Here is a 17,238-nt window from a genome sequence, read left to right as displayed (position 1 = left end):
CTTCCATTATTAATTCATTTTGCACTGTTATCCTTGTCCAGGTCTTTTTTTCTTCTCTATATTTAATGTTTGCACTAACCCATCAAAATAAATTGTGTAAACGATCCCTGGTAATAAAATTGTTTCTGATTGTTCTCTATTTCTTTCCTGTTGTATTTGTAGTGTCTGATTCACATGGTACTCGTGTTGTGACCCCCACAGGTCTGACAGATGGAATTATCCGCACCTATGACCTCTTCACTGCTTATGATCCAGGTTACTTTCAGCTAGAGATTCTGGCCTGTGACTCTGTGGGACACAGTGCAACCACTAATGTGAACATATATATTCTCCGAGATGATCAGAGGGTTAAGATAGTCTTTAATGAAATACCTGACTTGGTTCGGGAAAACCAGGAGGATTTTACCAACCTGCTGTCGAATATCACCGGTGCTGTGGTGAATTTGGATGATATTCAGGTTAGTATTCTGTCCTGGTACAGGTTTGTACAGGATATTCATGCACCTTTTACCAACATCTCACAGCTTGATGTTTTCCTCTTCAGTTCCACGTGGACAAAAAGGGCCGAGTGAGCTACGCTCAGACGGACATGCTCATCCACGTCGTCAACAATCAGACTAATACCATCCTGGATGTTGAGAGGTGTGGTGCAATCTCATGTCCTCCGTCTGTCAGCACCAAAGTACGGGTGCTCTGATGTTAATATGTGCCGTTTGCTGCTTCACAGAGTTATCCAAATGATCGACGAGAACAAGGAGCAGCTCAGAAACCTGTTCAGGAAATACAACGTTGTGGATGTTCAGCCTGCTGTTGGTGACAAGCTGCCGGATGACATTTCTACTCTGCAGGTTTGTACAACCAACATCTCCTAAACAGAGATGCTCTGGACCACAGACTGATACATTTCTTTCTTTCTTTCTCAGCTGGTCATCATTATTCTAGCTGTGCTGCTGTGTTTGGCTGGGATTCTATTCATCACAATGAACTGGCATTATCGCAGAGTGTGAGCATCTCTAAGTCTTTTTCTTTTTATTTTAAGCCTGAAACATAAAATATGCATCATACATGTTTTATGGTGTGCTTTCTTTCCAGACATCAGAGGAAGCTGAAAGCAATAGTTGCAGGATCAACAGGTGAGCAACATCCTTTTATTAACTGTTTATATCACACAGTCATTTTGGCTATTGCTAATCATACTTCATTTTCAACATGGTCACTTTCTCACTTGGAATATTATATTACATGTCTCAGTTTGTATTCATCCACAGCTCCTGATTGGTTCAGAATTCAGCTGCCAGTATAATCACCTGTAACGCCCTTCATTCATCTTTCAACCTTTAATCATCAATTTGTTTTAATATCTATTTTTCTTTTTCTTCTTAGTTCTGATATTTCTTTATTTTGCTCTGGTTATTCTTTCTATTGTTCTGGTCTTTATTTTGCTCTGGTTTTTTGGTCTATCTTCTTCCGTTCTGTTTTTTTTTCTTCTGTAGTTTTAAACATCTAGTTTAATTATTATAATTTTACTGATTTAGGGCCCTATTCTCCGATCTGGACTTAAGCACTTTTTTACGCGCCTGCAGTTATGCGCCTCTCTCCTGCACATATTCTCTGGTCCAGGTTCCTGACACGCCCACTGCGTGTAAATCGACCAAAAGCACGCGCTTTAGTCAATGAATGAAGGCGTTCTGAAGAAAAGGAGGCAGACTGGGCCATGATGTCATTTTATGGGGGGGCTGTCTAGAAATCACAGAACATGGAGTTTTCCTAACACTTGTAAATATCAGATTATTGCAGTGTGAGGATTGGACACATTCTTCTGTCCGAGCCACAGTTAAAATCTCTCTTTTTTCCCCTCCTCACACTAATGACAGATTAATGTTTGTTTGTGTTAAAATAGTTAGACATGGGTTTTACGTCTGTCAGAGTTTCAATGTAACGAGCTGCAGCAGCTGACGCACACGCCTCAGCACGCACACAGCTGATCAGCTCCGCGACGCAGCACCCACCCATCGCCCTCCCAGATAAAGGAGTGAATGGTACAGATAAAATATAATGAAATATAACACATTTTGGCCCATCTACAACTGGTAAATGTGAACATATTTGAAATGCTGATGGTCAATCTATTGGCATACTTGTAGCCACCCCCACCACCACCACCACCACCACCGCTCTGTGACAGTGTCAGTTTGGATAGATTATTTCTGAGAGTCTCTTTTGCGTTAGAGTCCCTGTGGCTTCAATTGTAACTAAGTCCAAACTTCTATTGTGATATAATGTTTCACCTTCCCGGGGCGTTGCACTTATTCCAGGTTCAGAAGAACGTAAAAGGAAAATAACTTTAGTCTCCTGGAGAATACACGTAAAGGCCAGAATTGAACACCCACATTTCAGGGTCGCTCCACCCAGTGTGCGTAACTGGGATGGAGACGCGCAGCGATTGACTTACGTGCAGGGGGAGAATAGAGCCCTTAGTCATTACATTTTGTTGATAGAAAGGTACCATTAAATATGTTTCTTCTAATTAAATTATTAAAAATATTATTGTTTTATTTTGTTAAATCCATGTGTATTTCACCATGCAGGAAACCAGGGTCTAATGGATATCCTGGACATGCCCAACACAAACAAGTACTCCTTTGAAGGGTGAGATTAAAGCTTTGTTATCTTTCCTTTCTATGTTACTCATTTGCAACCATCAAAAATCTAAAGGCAAACTGGTGAAAGTCATGAATATACTGCAACATACTGGTATTTGTATGAAGTGGATGAGGCCAAAATATTGCTGGTGCTAAATCAGATTACAATTAGACTGGAGTTAGCACAATGTTTTGTTTTTGTTGTAGGTTTTCTCTTCATGTCCCCTACAGCTCCACCAAAGCACCAGGGATACAGTATAATTGTGTTGTTGTTACCAGTTATTCACAAGGCATACCATTTATTCTGGTTGAATACAAAAACTTACCAACTAGCTTCAGGCAATATATTAGAAATATCTTGGAAAAAAATTTGGACTATTCTGACATGGTATTTGGGTAAAGACTCAAGAACAAATTGAATGTGTGAAGGAGCTGCATGTACATGTATGCCATAGGATGAAACTAAATGTGGTTGTACTTGTTGTTTACTCATGTTCTCATGACTTTATTAATGAATGCTCTTTGGCCTGGCAGGGCTAATCCTGTGTGGTTGGATCCATTCTGCCGTAACCTGGAGTTAGCTGCACAGGCTGACCACGAAGACGACCTTCCTGAGAACCTGAGTGAGATCACGGACCTTTGGAACAGCCCAGCACGCACTCACGTCAGTGCACACCATGATGGCTCAGAGGCTACACGTCACACCAGTAACAGCCGTTTGTTTCCTTCACAGGGGACTTTTGGTCGAGAGCCTCAAGCCAAACCAGAGGATGATCGCTATTTGCGAGCAGCTATTCAAGAGTACGACAACATTGCTAAACTGGGCCAGATCATGAGGGAGGGACCGATCAAGGTAAGATTGAATGAACGTATCAAAAGAAGAGGAGACAATATGTCATTAATGGCTCTTTTTAGTCTCTTGACGGAGGAAAAGTACACGAAAGACCTCAAAAATAAAACTGAGAAGCTTCTTTAGTTTAGATTCCTACATTCCTAGGGCTGGGCGATATGGACCAAAACTCCTATCTCGATATTTTTTCTTAAAATTGCGATATACGATAAAGATCCCAACAATTTTAACTCAATAAAGTCCATAATTATTTACAAACAGCTGCACAACACACTTGTTTTTTCTCTTATAAAAGACAGCATGTGTGAGTGAATTCTGTTGTGTGGCTTGTTTAGGGGAGAGTCTGGATGCACTCACAAATCCATCTAACTGTGCTTTTTATGCTGTTACGAGAAGTAGCGAAAGCAGCGACTCCTAAAACAAGTGTTTTAATACAAAATAAGCTATGAATTAAAAATATATCATTACACGCGATAATGTAATTTTCTATATTGCCAAAATAGAAAACTCGATGCATCTTGAATCTCAATATACTGCCCAGCCCTGCACATTCCTGTTTTAAAGTATCCTTTCTAACACCAATGGTGTGTAAAACCGATGTTGTTGTGTACTCTGATCCAAACTGCCGTCCTGTCAGGGGTCCCTGCTGAAGGTGGTCCTGGACGACTACCTAAGGCTGAAAACGCTTTTTGCAGCGCGGCTCGTCACTGTATCCACCAATCAGGGAGATCAGTCATCAGTCACAGAGGTGGGCGTGGAACTCTGGAGCATCTGTGCTGCTGATGTTCCTGTGTGCCCACTGCCTCCTGTAGCACTCTCCTGCTTTCATTTCTACAAACAGACTTTGTGTGGCTTTTCTAACGTTTGCTCTCTGTTGGTTTTAGTTTTCTTTGCTTCTGTATTTCCAGTTTGTTGCTCTACTGCAGGGGTGTCATACTCATTCTAGGTCAGGGGCCAAATACGGACCAGTTTGATCTCAAGTGGGCTGCAGATTATAGGTGGGGGGGGGAAAAAGAACAATTTTAACATCGTTGTGCCCTAGTTTTCAATATCAGTTCAATTCACTTCAAACATTCTTGATTTTCTTTCCAATTTTTTTGTGTAATTTAGAGGAATTTTGTGGAATTGTTAGTAAGAAATTGCAACATTTTTGGAAAATCTGAGCATTATTTCTGCAATTTTCAATTTAAAATGACTGCATTCATGTGTTATAAACAAAGGGAAAATGCAAGTACCTAAAAATATTGTGGCGTTTCATTAAATTGGCCAATTTCAGATATCCACAACTAGATTATTGGTAATTTCCACAATAATTTATGGTTTCTCTGTCATTTTTACTTCCTCCTGTGGGACGAATTGGATGCTCTAAAGCAAACATAGGCAACTGGTCTAATTTTGTGCGGCCCCAAAACAAATCCCCCCAAATCGTATTTTAAGAGGTTGGAAGGAATATAAAGCCCAACATAATACACAAAAAACTCCCAAAATGACTCTTAAAACACAAAACGACAACAAAGATACATTAGCTCCAAAGACACACAAACTGTCAACAATATTACACAAGATGACAGGAAAATACAGAAAGTGATCCCCCCCATAATGCACAAATCGACAACATAAATGCAGAAAATTATAGAAATATACACAAAATTACAACAAGAACATGAGAAATAACAAAAGCACACAAATGACTAAAAACTGACAAAACAACAAAACCACAGACAAAGACAAAAAAAAGACAAAACCCTTTTAACCCCCGTATTAATGCTTGGATCAGTCATTATTCTAAATGCTGACATACATGTTGATAATGTGGCCCTTGGATCACATTCTTGTGGTCCCCGCTGTGATAAAGTTGCCTATCCCTGCTCTAAAGAGCCGCATTTGGCCCCTGGGCCTTGAGTTTGACACGTGCTCTACTGCCACCTTGTTGTTGTGTTGTAATATTTCCTCGTTCATCTAAAATGTTTCTTCCCAACAGCTGATCCAGAGCGACATAGATGAAGAAGACGACGAGCACCTGGGCGTGGGTGGAGGTCGGGGCACTCTGCGCTTTAAGCACAAGCTTCCTATGGAGCTTAAAGGACCTGATGGTGTGCACGTGGTGCACGGCAGTACAGGCACCCTCCTGACCTCTGACCTCAACAGCCTACCAGAGGATGACCAGCGGGCTCTGGGACGTTCTCTGGAGGCTCTCAATGTTGATGGGGGTCTTTATTCTGAACGAAACGCTCGCACGGAGTCGGCCAAGTCCACCCCGATGCACCGCCACAAGGACGGGGACATAATGATGCAGAGTCCACTGGAGATCACGGAGTTATGACTAGCCGAGGCCTCGCTGGTCTGAGCACTACTACCATGACTGGTGTGTGTTCTTGTGCCTCCACAATCCCTCCTTGATAAGGTGGAGAAGGACTGGAGGAGTGTTTGTAGTCCAGGGAGGATGAACTTACCACTGGCTTGGTTTAAGATCTCCTGATGAAGGTGGTTCCAATACAAGATTAGAAAGTGATTCTGAAGAAGGCACAGGCAGATTGCACAAAAAAACAACAGGAGTCATCTACTTTTATCCAAAGACCAAAGCAGGAACAAAGGAACTCCTAAACCTTCTTGTTGGAGGAATTTGGTGAATCAAGACCTTAAAATAACTTGGCGGTGCCTCATTCTCATGGATCTATTTGAATTCATGTCTGGACTGTAGACACACACACACACACAATTACACACACACGTCAGAGCAGATTAAACTACTTTGAGTCAGACCAGCAGATGGCCATCAATGGAGTGCTAAAGAAAAATGAAGATATTTCTTGGATTTTTTGGTTCAAGATGATGCAATCAGTGTTGAATGTGTATGGTGATGAAATGTTCTTCTCTAGATGTTTTTTTCTTCTTCTTTTGATGAATGGATTTAAATTATTACATTTGCAAAAGAACTCAATAAAAAGAAAAAAGCACATCCTGATCTGCAGTGAAGCACTGAACATGCAGACCTGGATCTGTTGTCATATTTACTAATGACTTTGTGAAAAGCAGAGCCAAGAACACACTGCAACAGAAGACACTTGAGAAGAAAAAAAAAAAGATGAATCTTTTATGAGAAATATGAAATACTTATTTAAAGTTTTATATGCATAAAGATGGCCTTGTGCCCACGGACTTTACACTGCCGCCTGAGGGAGGGAAAAGTCCTGCTCAAGATGAGCAGTGTTTGTTTTATTTTTTTATTTGCTTAAAAAGATAAGGAATCAAGACATATTTTTTGAAAAAAAAAAAATTGCTGGCTTACCAAAAGAGGTAGGATTTATTCTGGATGTGTGGAGTAAGTGTAATTCCCCGTTCTGGTGAAATGTTACATTGTTTTCCTTCATGGCAACCACTGCTGTTTCTGAGAAGTGGTGAGAGTTGACTGATGTGTTTTTGGATTCATTTTTGTATGTTTATATTTCTTTATTTTGTCACACACCTCAGACCTGTCTTGACAATTGTTTGTTGGATGATCTGTGATAATAAAATCAAATATGCAACAGCATCTCAGTAATATGAACATAAAAGTTTCAATTAAGGTAGAGCAGCATTCATTTTTTTTTTTACTAAAAATGTTTCGTCCATTTTTTTTTTAAAGTGACAATAACTACTAGACTATGATTCCAGCAAGTTCATTTTGTGTTGTTTTTTTAAATAATGTTACAATTTCTGATATTCACACCAAGAAAGAACTCGTGAAAGTGACTATGAAAGGACTTGAAAGGATAGATCAAAGCAAAGACTAGATGCCTCTGAGGAAGACTGGCAGTTGAAACGTGTCAGAAGATCAAAAAATTCCTGAATAAATGAAACCTTAACATATAACTAAACTATAATTAATATATGTATGAAAATATACTGATATTTTTGATTAATAAAACCAAACTATATTGTTCACATGGGATGAAATCCAATATGAACTAAGTTTCTTTTTTTGGAAAGTATCCAATCAAAACAACTTTTATGATGTGGACGATGGGACAAGCCTTAAAACCATCCCATATCAGGTGGATAAATAATTGGAGCTTTACATTGTGTATGCATCTGTAAGTCAAAAGACTAATGAACAGATAGCATCAAGTGCTACAGCCTAGTAAATACTGCCACCTAGCGGTTTGATAATAGAAACAAAGTCATTTTAGAAGCCACTACAATTGTTTATTGCATCCAGCTTACAGGAAAGAAATATCAATAAAATGATCTTGAAGGAGTAGAAATCATCATCCTCGAGGTTTCCACAACTACCGTCAGTCGGATCATCGCGCTGTGGCAGCCGCTGCTGATGAAGATGTGCCAGTGACCGACATTTTCTTCAGCGTCCTGTTCAACTGTGAACACAGATCAATGTCAGATCATTATTTCATTAAGTCCCTTAAAACTACTGCAGAGATCAAACTCAAAGATCAGGAGTTGTTTTTTGTAAGAGCATGACTCCCATTGCTTATATTATGTAAATTTACAGTACATAACTCGTTCCTCACCTCTTCAAACTTGTGGATTTGTCTGATGAAAAAGTCTCCATAGCGACGAGCGACTTTGGTGTCGGCAATGTGGATCATGTCCTGTTGAAATAAGAGAACACTGTTGTCACTCCAAACTGGCAACCACAGGCTCTCTTCTTCAATGTGCATGTGCATATTAGATGATTTAAGCACATAAAAGCTTTTCACCTTATCAATGTAAAAGTCCACTTCAGACGCTGACTGGAATTCTCCATCCAGTGCAGAGATGCCACTGGTCCACACCAGGTTCTTCATCTTGTGCTTGAAGACGAGCAACTGAATTCGAAACTCTTGCTCCGTCATGTCCAGAAATCCAGCCAACTTGGCAACAGGCATGGTGGTGTAGAGTTTCAAGAAGCTGCAATGGTACCAAAGTGTTACCCTGGCAACCAACAACAACCAAACCCTTGCAACAACCTTACTGGAATGAAAACCATGTGTGTAAAGGATGAACAATATTTAATCTACAACTTCTAATTTCCATCAGTTCACACTGTACATGTACAGTGTACACACATGCAGAATAAATGACACCTTTAGAAACATACGAAGCCTTACCTTCGAATGGTGGAGAGCTGAGCCTGTTGTTGAACCTCCTCTGCAAAGACCTTCAGCTGCTGCTGGAACGGCTCTTTGTGGTAGTCTGCGTCGACATTGTCGTAGTTTGGAACCACAGGTGACAGGAACTTAGGGCACGTGTAGGTGAACAGCTCCTCAAACACCTGCAGGTCTCTGACACCAAAAGAAAAATACATTGATTTTTTTGTTTTTGTTTTTTAATCCCTTGTCTGTATTTGCTATTGAACGTCAATTGCTTAATCATGACCATCACCAGCCTTCCCTAAGGAAGGGTAAGAAAATAAATTTGTTACCACTTCAATCATATAAAGTAGGATTTTTGGGCCGTTCACCGATCCGATCATATAAATTTCGGTGACGACAAAAATCCTTCGGTACTATCCGATACAGATTCACGGACAATCAGATGCTACCATTTTTCGGGACCTAAACGCAGCCTTGTGACTGTGAGGGAGTAGAAAAGTTGAAGAATTTCCATTCAGCACCTGAACATAACATTGCACGCACAAGAGCGTCATGGCTACACTTTTTAAAATGCGATGCAGACCAAGCACTTGCAGGTGCAAATGTGAACTTAACCATTTCATTTAGTCCTTTAACAGCAGCTGTGTCGACTACAAGAGAGTTAAAAATGAAGCTGTGGAGGAAGACCACACTGGAACTATGTGAAGCCTCCATCACCGTTAGAAAACTCTCCTGAAGTAGAGTCAACCAAGACTTCAAGGAGACGTTTCTGAATGGTAAGTTATCAAACGAGAAAGTTCTGTATTTTGTTTTACTGGTACCCATCACTCCTTTGCTAGCAAGAAAAACAAATGGCAGACTTTCGCAAAAGTTTTCATCAGATTGGGGGTGGAATCCGTGGGTGGAGATACCAGCAGAGAGGAGGGGATTTTCTTTCTTGTGATGTCACAAACTGAGAAAATTTTAAACGGTGTAAGACTTAGACCACAAACAAAGGACTGAATGAATTTCACATTTTGTGTGCTAGTGGACACTCAAGTTACCTCATATGTGTTTTTTCATATTTTTCATAATATGTCTCCTTTAAAGCAAGTATTGGAAAAAGTAGTTTTTATTTTTATGTTGAGGTTGTAACTAATAAAGTAACTTCTAATGTAACTTGGTTACTTTTAGAATCTCATCAGTACAGTAACTGATCAGTAATCAGATAACTGCCTATGACAAAGTTAAAAACATTTGTTAAGAGTCCAGGCCCAACCAAAGAAGGCCTTTCTTACCCTTTCTGCATGCGTAGCATCTTGTCTCCATACTTGTCTCTGAGCTGGGTGTGAATGCTCTCATCAATGCGCATCGGGTACATGGTGAGAGCGATGGCCAGCAGGCCGTGCATCTGCTCATTCTGTTTGTTAATCTGAAACACAGTTTATAAATAAAGATTTATGACTATTAGAGTCTAATGACAATAATTATTAAACAATTCTGAAGTGAAGTGAGTTTAAACTAATTACAACACACTGCTCAGACTGACCATCTCATATTTATATGTTGACCTCTGAAACATGTTCCTCGTCCTCTGGATGTAGAGCAGGATGTTGGCGAACACTCTGATGGCGTCCTGGTAACGTCTCATCATCAGGTACGCAAACCCCACGTAGTAATAGGTGGTGATCTGACACTCTGGCACACGGGAGTACATACTCTGAGAAGGAGAACACAAATGGGTGTAAATGCATCAGAATTACTTAACAAGTCTTCTGTTGACAATGTCGACTAGAGCTGGAACAATGTGTCAACAACATAAATACGTCAACGTTAATTATTTTGTGAATAAACTAATTTAATTATTATGGAAATTCAGCCTCTGAGATGGCTGTAGTATATTAAATTATATATATGCATGGTGTGGACTGAATTTAACTAAAAACTGATTTGCTACTGTGAAGATTCATTTGCTTTTTCTTTTTCCTCTTTACGGTAATAGACAAGGCAGTGTTGAAGATTTCATTCAGAGCCATTACAACACCCCAGGAGGATATTTTAAATCTACTTTTATTGTGCAATGACCTGCTAAGCAGTGTTTAAATAAATGTTTAAATGTTAAGAGATGGTTTGAGATCCTTATTGTATGAGTAGTAGCATTGATCAAGTAATGTTAAATAATTGTAACCTGAAAAATTGATCAGAAATAATTGCTATCGTTTAAAAAATAACAGTTGGGGACAGCTTCAATGTTGACATATCAAGAACTGACCTTCTTGTTGAGCTCGATGTTCTCCAGAACTTTGATTGCTTGGTAATAATCACCAAGCAGAGAGTGAAGCCTCAGGAGGCCAACCAAGCTGAAGTAACCCAACATCTTGTATAGGGTGTGACGTCCATATTCCCCAGCAACACTCTCTGGGTCTCCTGCGTTACACAGTAACAATCACGTACCATCAGAATCCAATAGAACTCTACATTTAAATGGAGCTGTCCACAAACCATTAAATCACAGCTCGTTACCTCCACTCGTGTAGACCTCCAGCTGCCGATTGATGTTGCTCTTGTCAACCAGAGAGTGGAGAACGTTAAGGACGCTGTGAACGTTCCAGATCTTTGGGTTGTTCCTCAAGAACTCGATCTCGTCCTCTGCCTTCTTGGCTGTTTTGCAGCGGTACTGACTGAAGGACTGGAACTGCAGACACCAGAGGAGAGCATCCACATCAGGGTTAGCAGCAGTGCATGAGACATGACAAACAACCTGACCATTAAACAGTATACCATGAATGGCCTTGGTATTTATGGCCCTTTAAAATCCACGTTAACAAAATTGCGAATGGAATCACGGAATTGACCAATGAACACTGTTGAACGCGGAAATTGACAGAATGTGGATAAAACGCCGTCACTGTGAGGCAATGTTTTTTTTTTAATGGGGAAATGTTTCCGGGGACTACTTACTAGGTGCACCGCCCGCCATCTCCCATCCTGGCTGCTTCAAACACCGTCTAAACTACGCAACTCATCCCTCACTCTAACATACAGAACCACCAGTGCCCGCTTACTTTAATGTGTCTGTGAAACTCCGCCCGTTTCTCCTGAAGCGCTGAGCAGCGCTCTGTGAAAACATGATCAGCTTCATCTGTTCAGAGTGTTTGAAAAACTCATCCAATCAGAGCTACAGAAGATCTGTGGATAAAGTTGTTCTGTTGTTGTGAACGAGATCATCGATGCCAGAGATTGTTGAGTCTTAAACATCGTAGGTTAATGATAACTTCTGATATTTTAAATTATTCTGGCCCCTAGTGGTGAAATAACTGATTTTTTGTTATTTTTGTTTAATCATAATGGTCTGGAATTATGTCATCAGGATACTTTAAATTAGGTTAATTTAAATCAAGTTGATCAAAATGTAATCGATAAACCTGCTCAGATTCAGTAAACCATTGATCCCTTAGGGGGAATTTGGTGACATTAATGCATTTCTGATACATATTTATAAGAAATTAAGGCTGTCACTTTAACGGGTTAATTGCGATTAATTGATTACAGGAAAAATTAACGCACTAAAAAAATTTATCGCATTTTGTTTTGTTTGTGCTCCAAACAGCGTGGAACATTTCTCATTCTCGCGTTATCGGTATACCCATAATACTGATGCACCGGCTACAACGATAGAAGCTGAGGAGTCTGAGAAGTCTTTAAACGCGTTAATTTTAGTTAAAAAATAACACACCGGATGGAAAACTTAAGCCCACAGTTGTGTGCAAGTTGTGCAAGAAAAAGTTTGTGGATCACCAGAGGTCTGCTAGCCTCCAGCGGAACTCTAGGTAGCATGGACAGCGGTCCTTCTATTAGGAAACTACACTAGACTAGTGGCCCATACAATCCACACTGGACAAGATGACAGGGTTCAGAGCCAAAATAAATAAATCCATAAGTGACAAATGAACAAAGTCAGTGGATAAATGATTGTAGTAAACAGTCGACCACTAGCGGTTGTAGAGGATGTAGGTGGGGCTATTACTACCACTAAGTGATTGCTTGATTGGACTGAATCATAACATAATCTAATCACCAGAGCAGACATGGGCTCGTCCGTAAACGATCGCATTTTCTGGTTCAATAAACAGGAAGAGATTCAAATTGTGATGTAGCTGGTTATGATTTGCAGTCCGCATAAACAGGACTGAATCATAACATAACCTAACCACTAGAGCGGACATGGGCTCATCTGTGAACGGTCGCATTTACAGACCTTGGAGTCTCTGTCAGTTTACCAATAAACGGAAAGAGATTTGTCACCTTTAAAATAAGTGTTGACTAGGCCACTGGGTGTGAGGCCCCAGACCAAGGCAGGCTGACTTGATAATAATGTATTATGTTTTTCTGCAGTCAGTGCCTTCTCCTCTCCCTTCTCTCTCTTCTCTGTTTCAGGTGTCGTGAAGCTGATGATGGCGGTTCCTGATCTGTGGTTCATGACGCAACTAGTCTGGGACTCTCTGATGTTCTATCTCTCTATCCTGTTCTGTTGGTCCTTCTGTCCACTAACCCTAACCAGTCGAAGCAGATGGCTGTCACCTTTGAACCTGGTTCTGATGGAGATTTCTTCCTGTTAAAAAGGAGTTGTTTCTTACCACTGTCGCTAAATGCTTGTTCATGTGGATCTTGTTGAGTTTTTTCTTTCGTAGTATGAATTTTATATTTTGATAAGTGGATTGAGATGACTTTGTTGTAAATTGTGCTATACAAATAAAGTTGAATTGAATTGATATTACAGTACTTTATTTTGTGATGAACAATGATTTATGGGTCAGTTTTATTTATTATCTGAAGGAGAGCAAAAGCAACAAGTTCTGTGATCATTAATTGTATTGATCACAAAAGTGTTCTTACCATTTATGACGTGCTAACTTATAGCACTACATATGGACCTGATGTTTTATTTCATTTGTATTTTCTATTATTTGTAGATTTACTAAAGTATACATCAATAATTCCCTGATGGTCTAAACTAAAGGTGTCAGCAGCCCTTTATAATCTCTCATACAGAGGAATGGAAATGGTTCAAGTCTGTTAAAAAACAAACAATGACTTTATAAAGCCACTTTGTTATACATAAATATTTCTATCCACCATAATAATGTAATTGAAATGAAAATACCTCAAGTTGAGGGTGTTTCTCAGAAATTTTTAAGTGAGATTAAAAAACAGATTAATTAATCACACAATATTTTAATCTATTGACAGAACTATAAGAAATGTAAATAATTAAAAAGCAGTCAGAATAATCCATGTCAGTTCAACTTATATATACCTTTTAACTGTAACATACTGATTATTTTAAATTGTTTTTGACATTTTTTTGGTTTAATTCTGGCATTTTGTTTCCTAACAGGAGTTAAAAACTAATATTTTCTGAAAAAAATTATTAATATTTCTAAATTAATGCGGAATGAAATTCGGAAATAATAAAATGGATTTTATAGAGCCCTAGGTATTTACTGTATCAATTAATCAAACTGTACAAATTCAATTGTAGATCAAAGTGCTTCACAGAAATGTGCTAATGTGATTGACAAAAGTAAAATAATTATATAAAGCTTTAGAGATTAATGCACACAGAAGTAATAAAGTAAGTAAGATAATTAAAAAGATAAAATAAGAAACAGTCAGAGATAAAAAACAATTTTTAAAATGAAAAAATTAAGAACCCTAAAAATCATATAGCTCTATATGAAAGCCAGACTGAATAATAGGTTTTTAGCTCTGCGTTTAAAAATACTCTCGGCTTTCCTGAGATCCTCCGGCAGGCTGTTCCACAGACTTGGAAAATAAAAACTGAAGGAGGATTCTTCAAACTTTTTAGTTTTGCTCTTTGGAACAGTTAAATAGTAGTACCAGAGGATCTCAGGGTCTGACTGGGTTCATAAACTAAAACCAACTCTGATAGGAAGTTAAAAATTTTTTTTAAAATCAATGCGTAACTGTAATACATGTCCTGAATACTGCCTTCAGGTTAAAGTAACAATTGACTAGGGTAATAAATTGTTTGTGCATATCTAAGATAAAGGTTGATATATAGATATATTTAGTTGGCGTACCTGGTAGATAAACTCATCAATGATGTCCCAGAGCCACTGGTTTGGTAGTTCTAAAGGCGCAGGACCATCAGCATCTGTTAACAGGAGCAAAAATTGTCAGAAATTTAGATATTGATCCTAGTGATAGAAAACATGTAGCGTAGCTTTCACAACTTACTGAGGATGTAGTTAAACAGGTTGCAGTAATTGTAGTACGATTCAAACCTCTGGTCCAAAGTCGGTCCTCCCTGATGACACAGATTCATTTTCGTCACAATTTTTTCCTGATTTTGTGGAATAAAAAGTGTTTCTATTGAGAAATTACTCACGCTGACTTTGGCATAGATATGTCTGTAGTAAAGTTCCTTGTAGAGGATGAGGAACACAGAATCTATGGAGAGCAATAACAGACTGAGGTAAGCCTTAACTTAACTAACTTAAGTCATTGAGATTGTAAATATTTTAGGAGTTAATATTCTGTACAGGGTGATATGTATACATATTTCCTCATATCAAATACGTTATCAATTACAAACAATACAACAGTGGAATAACACTTACCAGATCCAGCAATTGAGGAAATCGCATCAGCATCTGGCCAGGGTGAGTTCTTGAAGAATCGTTCAGTCAACTTGTTCCAGCTAATCAGAGATTAAAAATGAATAAAAATAAGTCAGTAAACTCGTATACAACTCACAGAACCTGATAAGGAACACAAGACTATCCCCAAAGGCTAAGTATCACATTTAAAGAGTTCACCTGTTCTCGTATATGTCCTGGATCTCGTAGATCTTCTGCTCGATGCTCTCACTGGACACACGGTTGGACTGCAACTCGTAAACCTTCTGGTCGATTAGGTCAGCAACGGTTTTGTGGAAGTACTGCAGAAAGTTCTTAATAACCTCTGGGATGACTTGGTACGTCTGCTGTTCATACTGCCTCTCATAGGCCAGGTCGGCTTTAGGATCACCTATAGAATAATAAGGCCACAATAACACACTCATGTTTGATGTATACTTCACATGGACAGTGTTCGTTCAGGTCAGGTCACACATTAAAAGAACTAACAATTATCAATGAATACTAACAAGTCATACATTCATTTAATATTTAAGGGTGATTAAGTGCATACTGACCAGTGTGTAGATCACAGTCGTTGCTGGTGAAGGTGTAAGCATCGTACTGCACAGAATCAAAACAATTGTTTACCTACACAAAACTATTTAAATAGCACAAAAGCAGGATTAAAGACAACTTCAAATTTAATTTAAAGACAGTAAGTGTTCCTTTCGTCACAGCCACTACATTTAAACAAATATTGTCACAGAAAGACAACATATTTATAGAAAGGTTTCATAGGATAAGTTAAACATAGTCTGAATGTTTGTGGGTAGTATTGGGGTGGGAATCATTATTCATTGCTATGATATTAAGGTTATGTTACAGCTACAGTATGAAACTGACCTATTTTAGTGGCTGTGACGAAAGGAACCCTTTCCTCAAAAACTAAAGACACTAGAACATGTTTTACTTTTCAATTTTTGCCATCGTAACAAATTAAAAACAACTCAAACTACAAAGAAAAGGCAATTTTATCAAAGCAGCTCATCAGCACAACCACTGTGACTGTAGTGTGTCAACGTGTGGCTAGCTAAGCTAGCTGGTCAGTTAACAAGCTAACCGGCTACTCGCATTAAATGTACATACATTAGAGTAAATGCGTGAAAAAATATTGGTGCTACCTTATTACTGGCGTCTTCTTCTTCGTGGTAAGACATAATGTAAGTCGTTAGTCCACACGTAAGAAAACGTAGTGGAAAAACTGAATATGAACAACCGCTAAAGCACGCAGCGCCTAATGCGGAAAAGAGGGAGGGCGAAAGAAAAACGTCATACGTAATGACGTATAGCGTCACGAGAGGATTGTGGGAAATGTAGTATTAGTGATGTGCAAAAAAGGAATTGTTTACAAAAGGACAGCTGGTGATCTTCAGTGCTAAAATATAATTATCTAATACATTTATGTATTTAATACATTTATTTTATTTTATTTTTTGTTTAATACATTTATTTATTTATTTACTTTTCAATGAATCATAACTGGGGCTTCAATCCACAACGCCAAGAAAAATACATTCACAGGTACACACACACTTGCTTCTACTTTGAATAAAGAGACTGATTTTTTTTTCTTTTTTTTTTCTGTAGTGCCTGAATTAAATGTAAGCACACTCTAGGTGAAATTAAATGTAACATAATGGAAACAGATAATAAGACATACTTCGATTAATTAAAAAAATCTACTTCAATTTCATTAGAACATTGTGTTTCTTGAAGAATGTATTACTGTAAAGCCCAAGTAACAGGGGGATTGTTTAACACATTATGGTCAATAAATTTGGCCTTGAACGAGTTAATATCCAAATGCATTTATTGTAGCTACTATAGCTGATCAGTGTCTTGGTTACATTACAACAGTAGACCTGGTGTTATTGAAGCATTGGATGGGGTGTTGTCAGCAGCATCACCTATAAATAATTGTGACATTTTTGAAGTCATTTTTCAAGATTTTAATTATTATTACTACGTGTGTGTCACACATGCAGCATGTA

At 38.6% G+C, this 17,238-nt stretch overlaps 2 protein-coding genes across 4 annotated transcripts in view; one reads left to right on the top strand and one right to left on the bottom strand.

Annotated features, from left to right (window-relative positions):
- Positions 1 to 6,856, top strand: part of cdh23 (cadherin-related 23) — a 255,630-nt gene extending 248,774 nt beyond the window's left edge. For 2 of the 3 annotated variants that reach the window (XM_028468278.1, XM_028468277.1), the window contains 10 exons: positions 202 to 458; positions 545 to 642; positions 728 to 848; positions 924 to 1,003; positions 1,093 to 1,133; positions 2,589 to 2,649; positions 3,177 to 3,306; positions 3,376 to 3,495; positions 4,130 to 4,240; positions 5,474 to 6,856. In XM_028468278.1, the coding sequence (XP_028324079.1) occupies positions 202 to 458; positions 545 to 642; positions 728 to 848; positions 924 to 1,003; positions 1,093 to 1,133; positions 2,589 to 2,649; positions 3,177 to 3,306; positions 3,376 to 3,495; positions 4,130 to 4,240; positions 5,474 to 5,815 (1,361 nt within the window). In that variant the 3' untranslated portion in view covers positions 5,816 to 6,856. The remainder of the gene's footprint in view (positions 1 to 201; positions 459 to 544; positions 643 to 727; positions 849 to 923; positions 1,004 to 1,092; positions 1,134 to 2,588; positions 2,650 to 3,176; positions 3,307 to 3,375; positions 3,496 to 4,129; positions 4,241 to 5,473) is intronic. The other variant, XM_028468276.1, reaches the window with a different exon arrangement.
- A 799-nt stretch (positions 6,857 to 7,655) lies between these two features.
- On the bottom strand, positions 7,656 to 16,521 carry eif3s6ip (eukaryotic translation initiation factor 3, subunit 6 interacting protein). The gene is made up of 15 exons (XM_028469430.1): positions 16,369 to 16,521; positions 15,763 to 15,808; positions 15,386 to 15,596; positions 15,188 to 15,267; positions 14,956 to 15,017; positions 14,805 to 14,874; positions 14,648 to 14,721; positions 11,067 to 11,238; positions 10,816 to 10,970; positions 10,093 to 10,263; positions 9,842 to 9,975; positions 8,580 to 8,753; positions 8,190 to 8,379; positions 8,001 to 8,081; positions 7,656 to 7,847 (listed from the first exon to the last, which is right to left on the bottom strand). Exons 1-15 carry the CDS (start codon positions 16,402 to 16,404, stop codon positions 7,776 to 7,778), a joined length of 1,728 nt encoding a protein of 575 aa, XP_028325231.1. The 5' UTR covers positions 16,405 to 16,521; the 3' UTR covers positions 7,656 to 7,775.
- Positions 16,522 to 17,238: the final 717 nt, after the last annotated feature.

The sequence above is a fragment of the Gouania willdenowi genome, chromosome 15, assembly GCF_900634775.1.
Source record: "Gouania willdenowi chromosome 15, fGouWil2.1, whole genome shotgun sequence".
Lineage (NCBI taxonomy): Eukaryota > Metazoa > Chordata > Actinopteri > Blenniiformes > Gobiesocidae > Gouania > Gouania willdenowi.
Note: the sequence above shows the minus strand (reverse complement) of the source record. Positions and strands in the feature narration are given on the sequence as shown.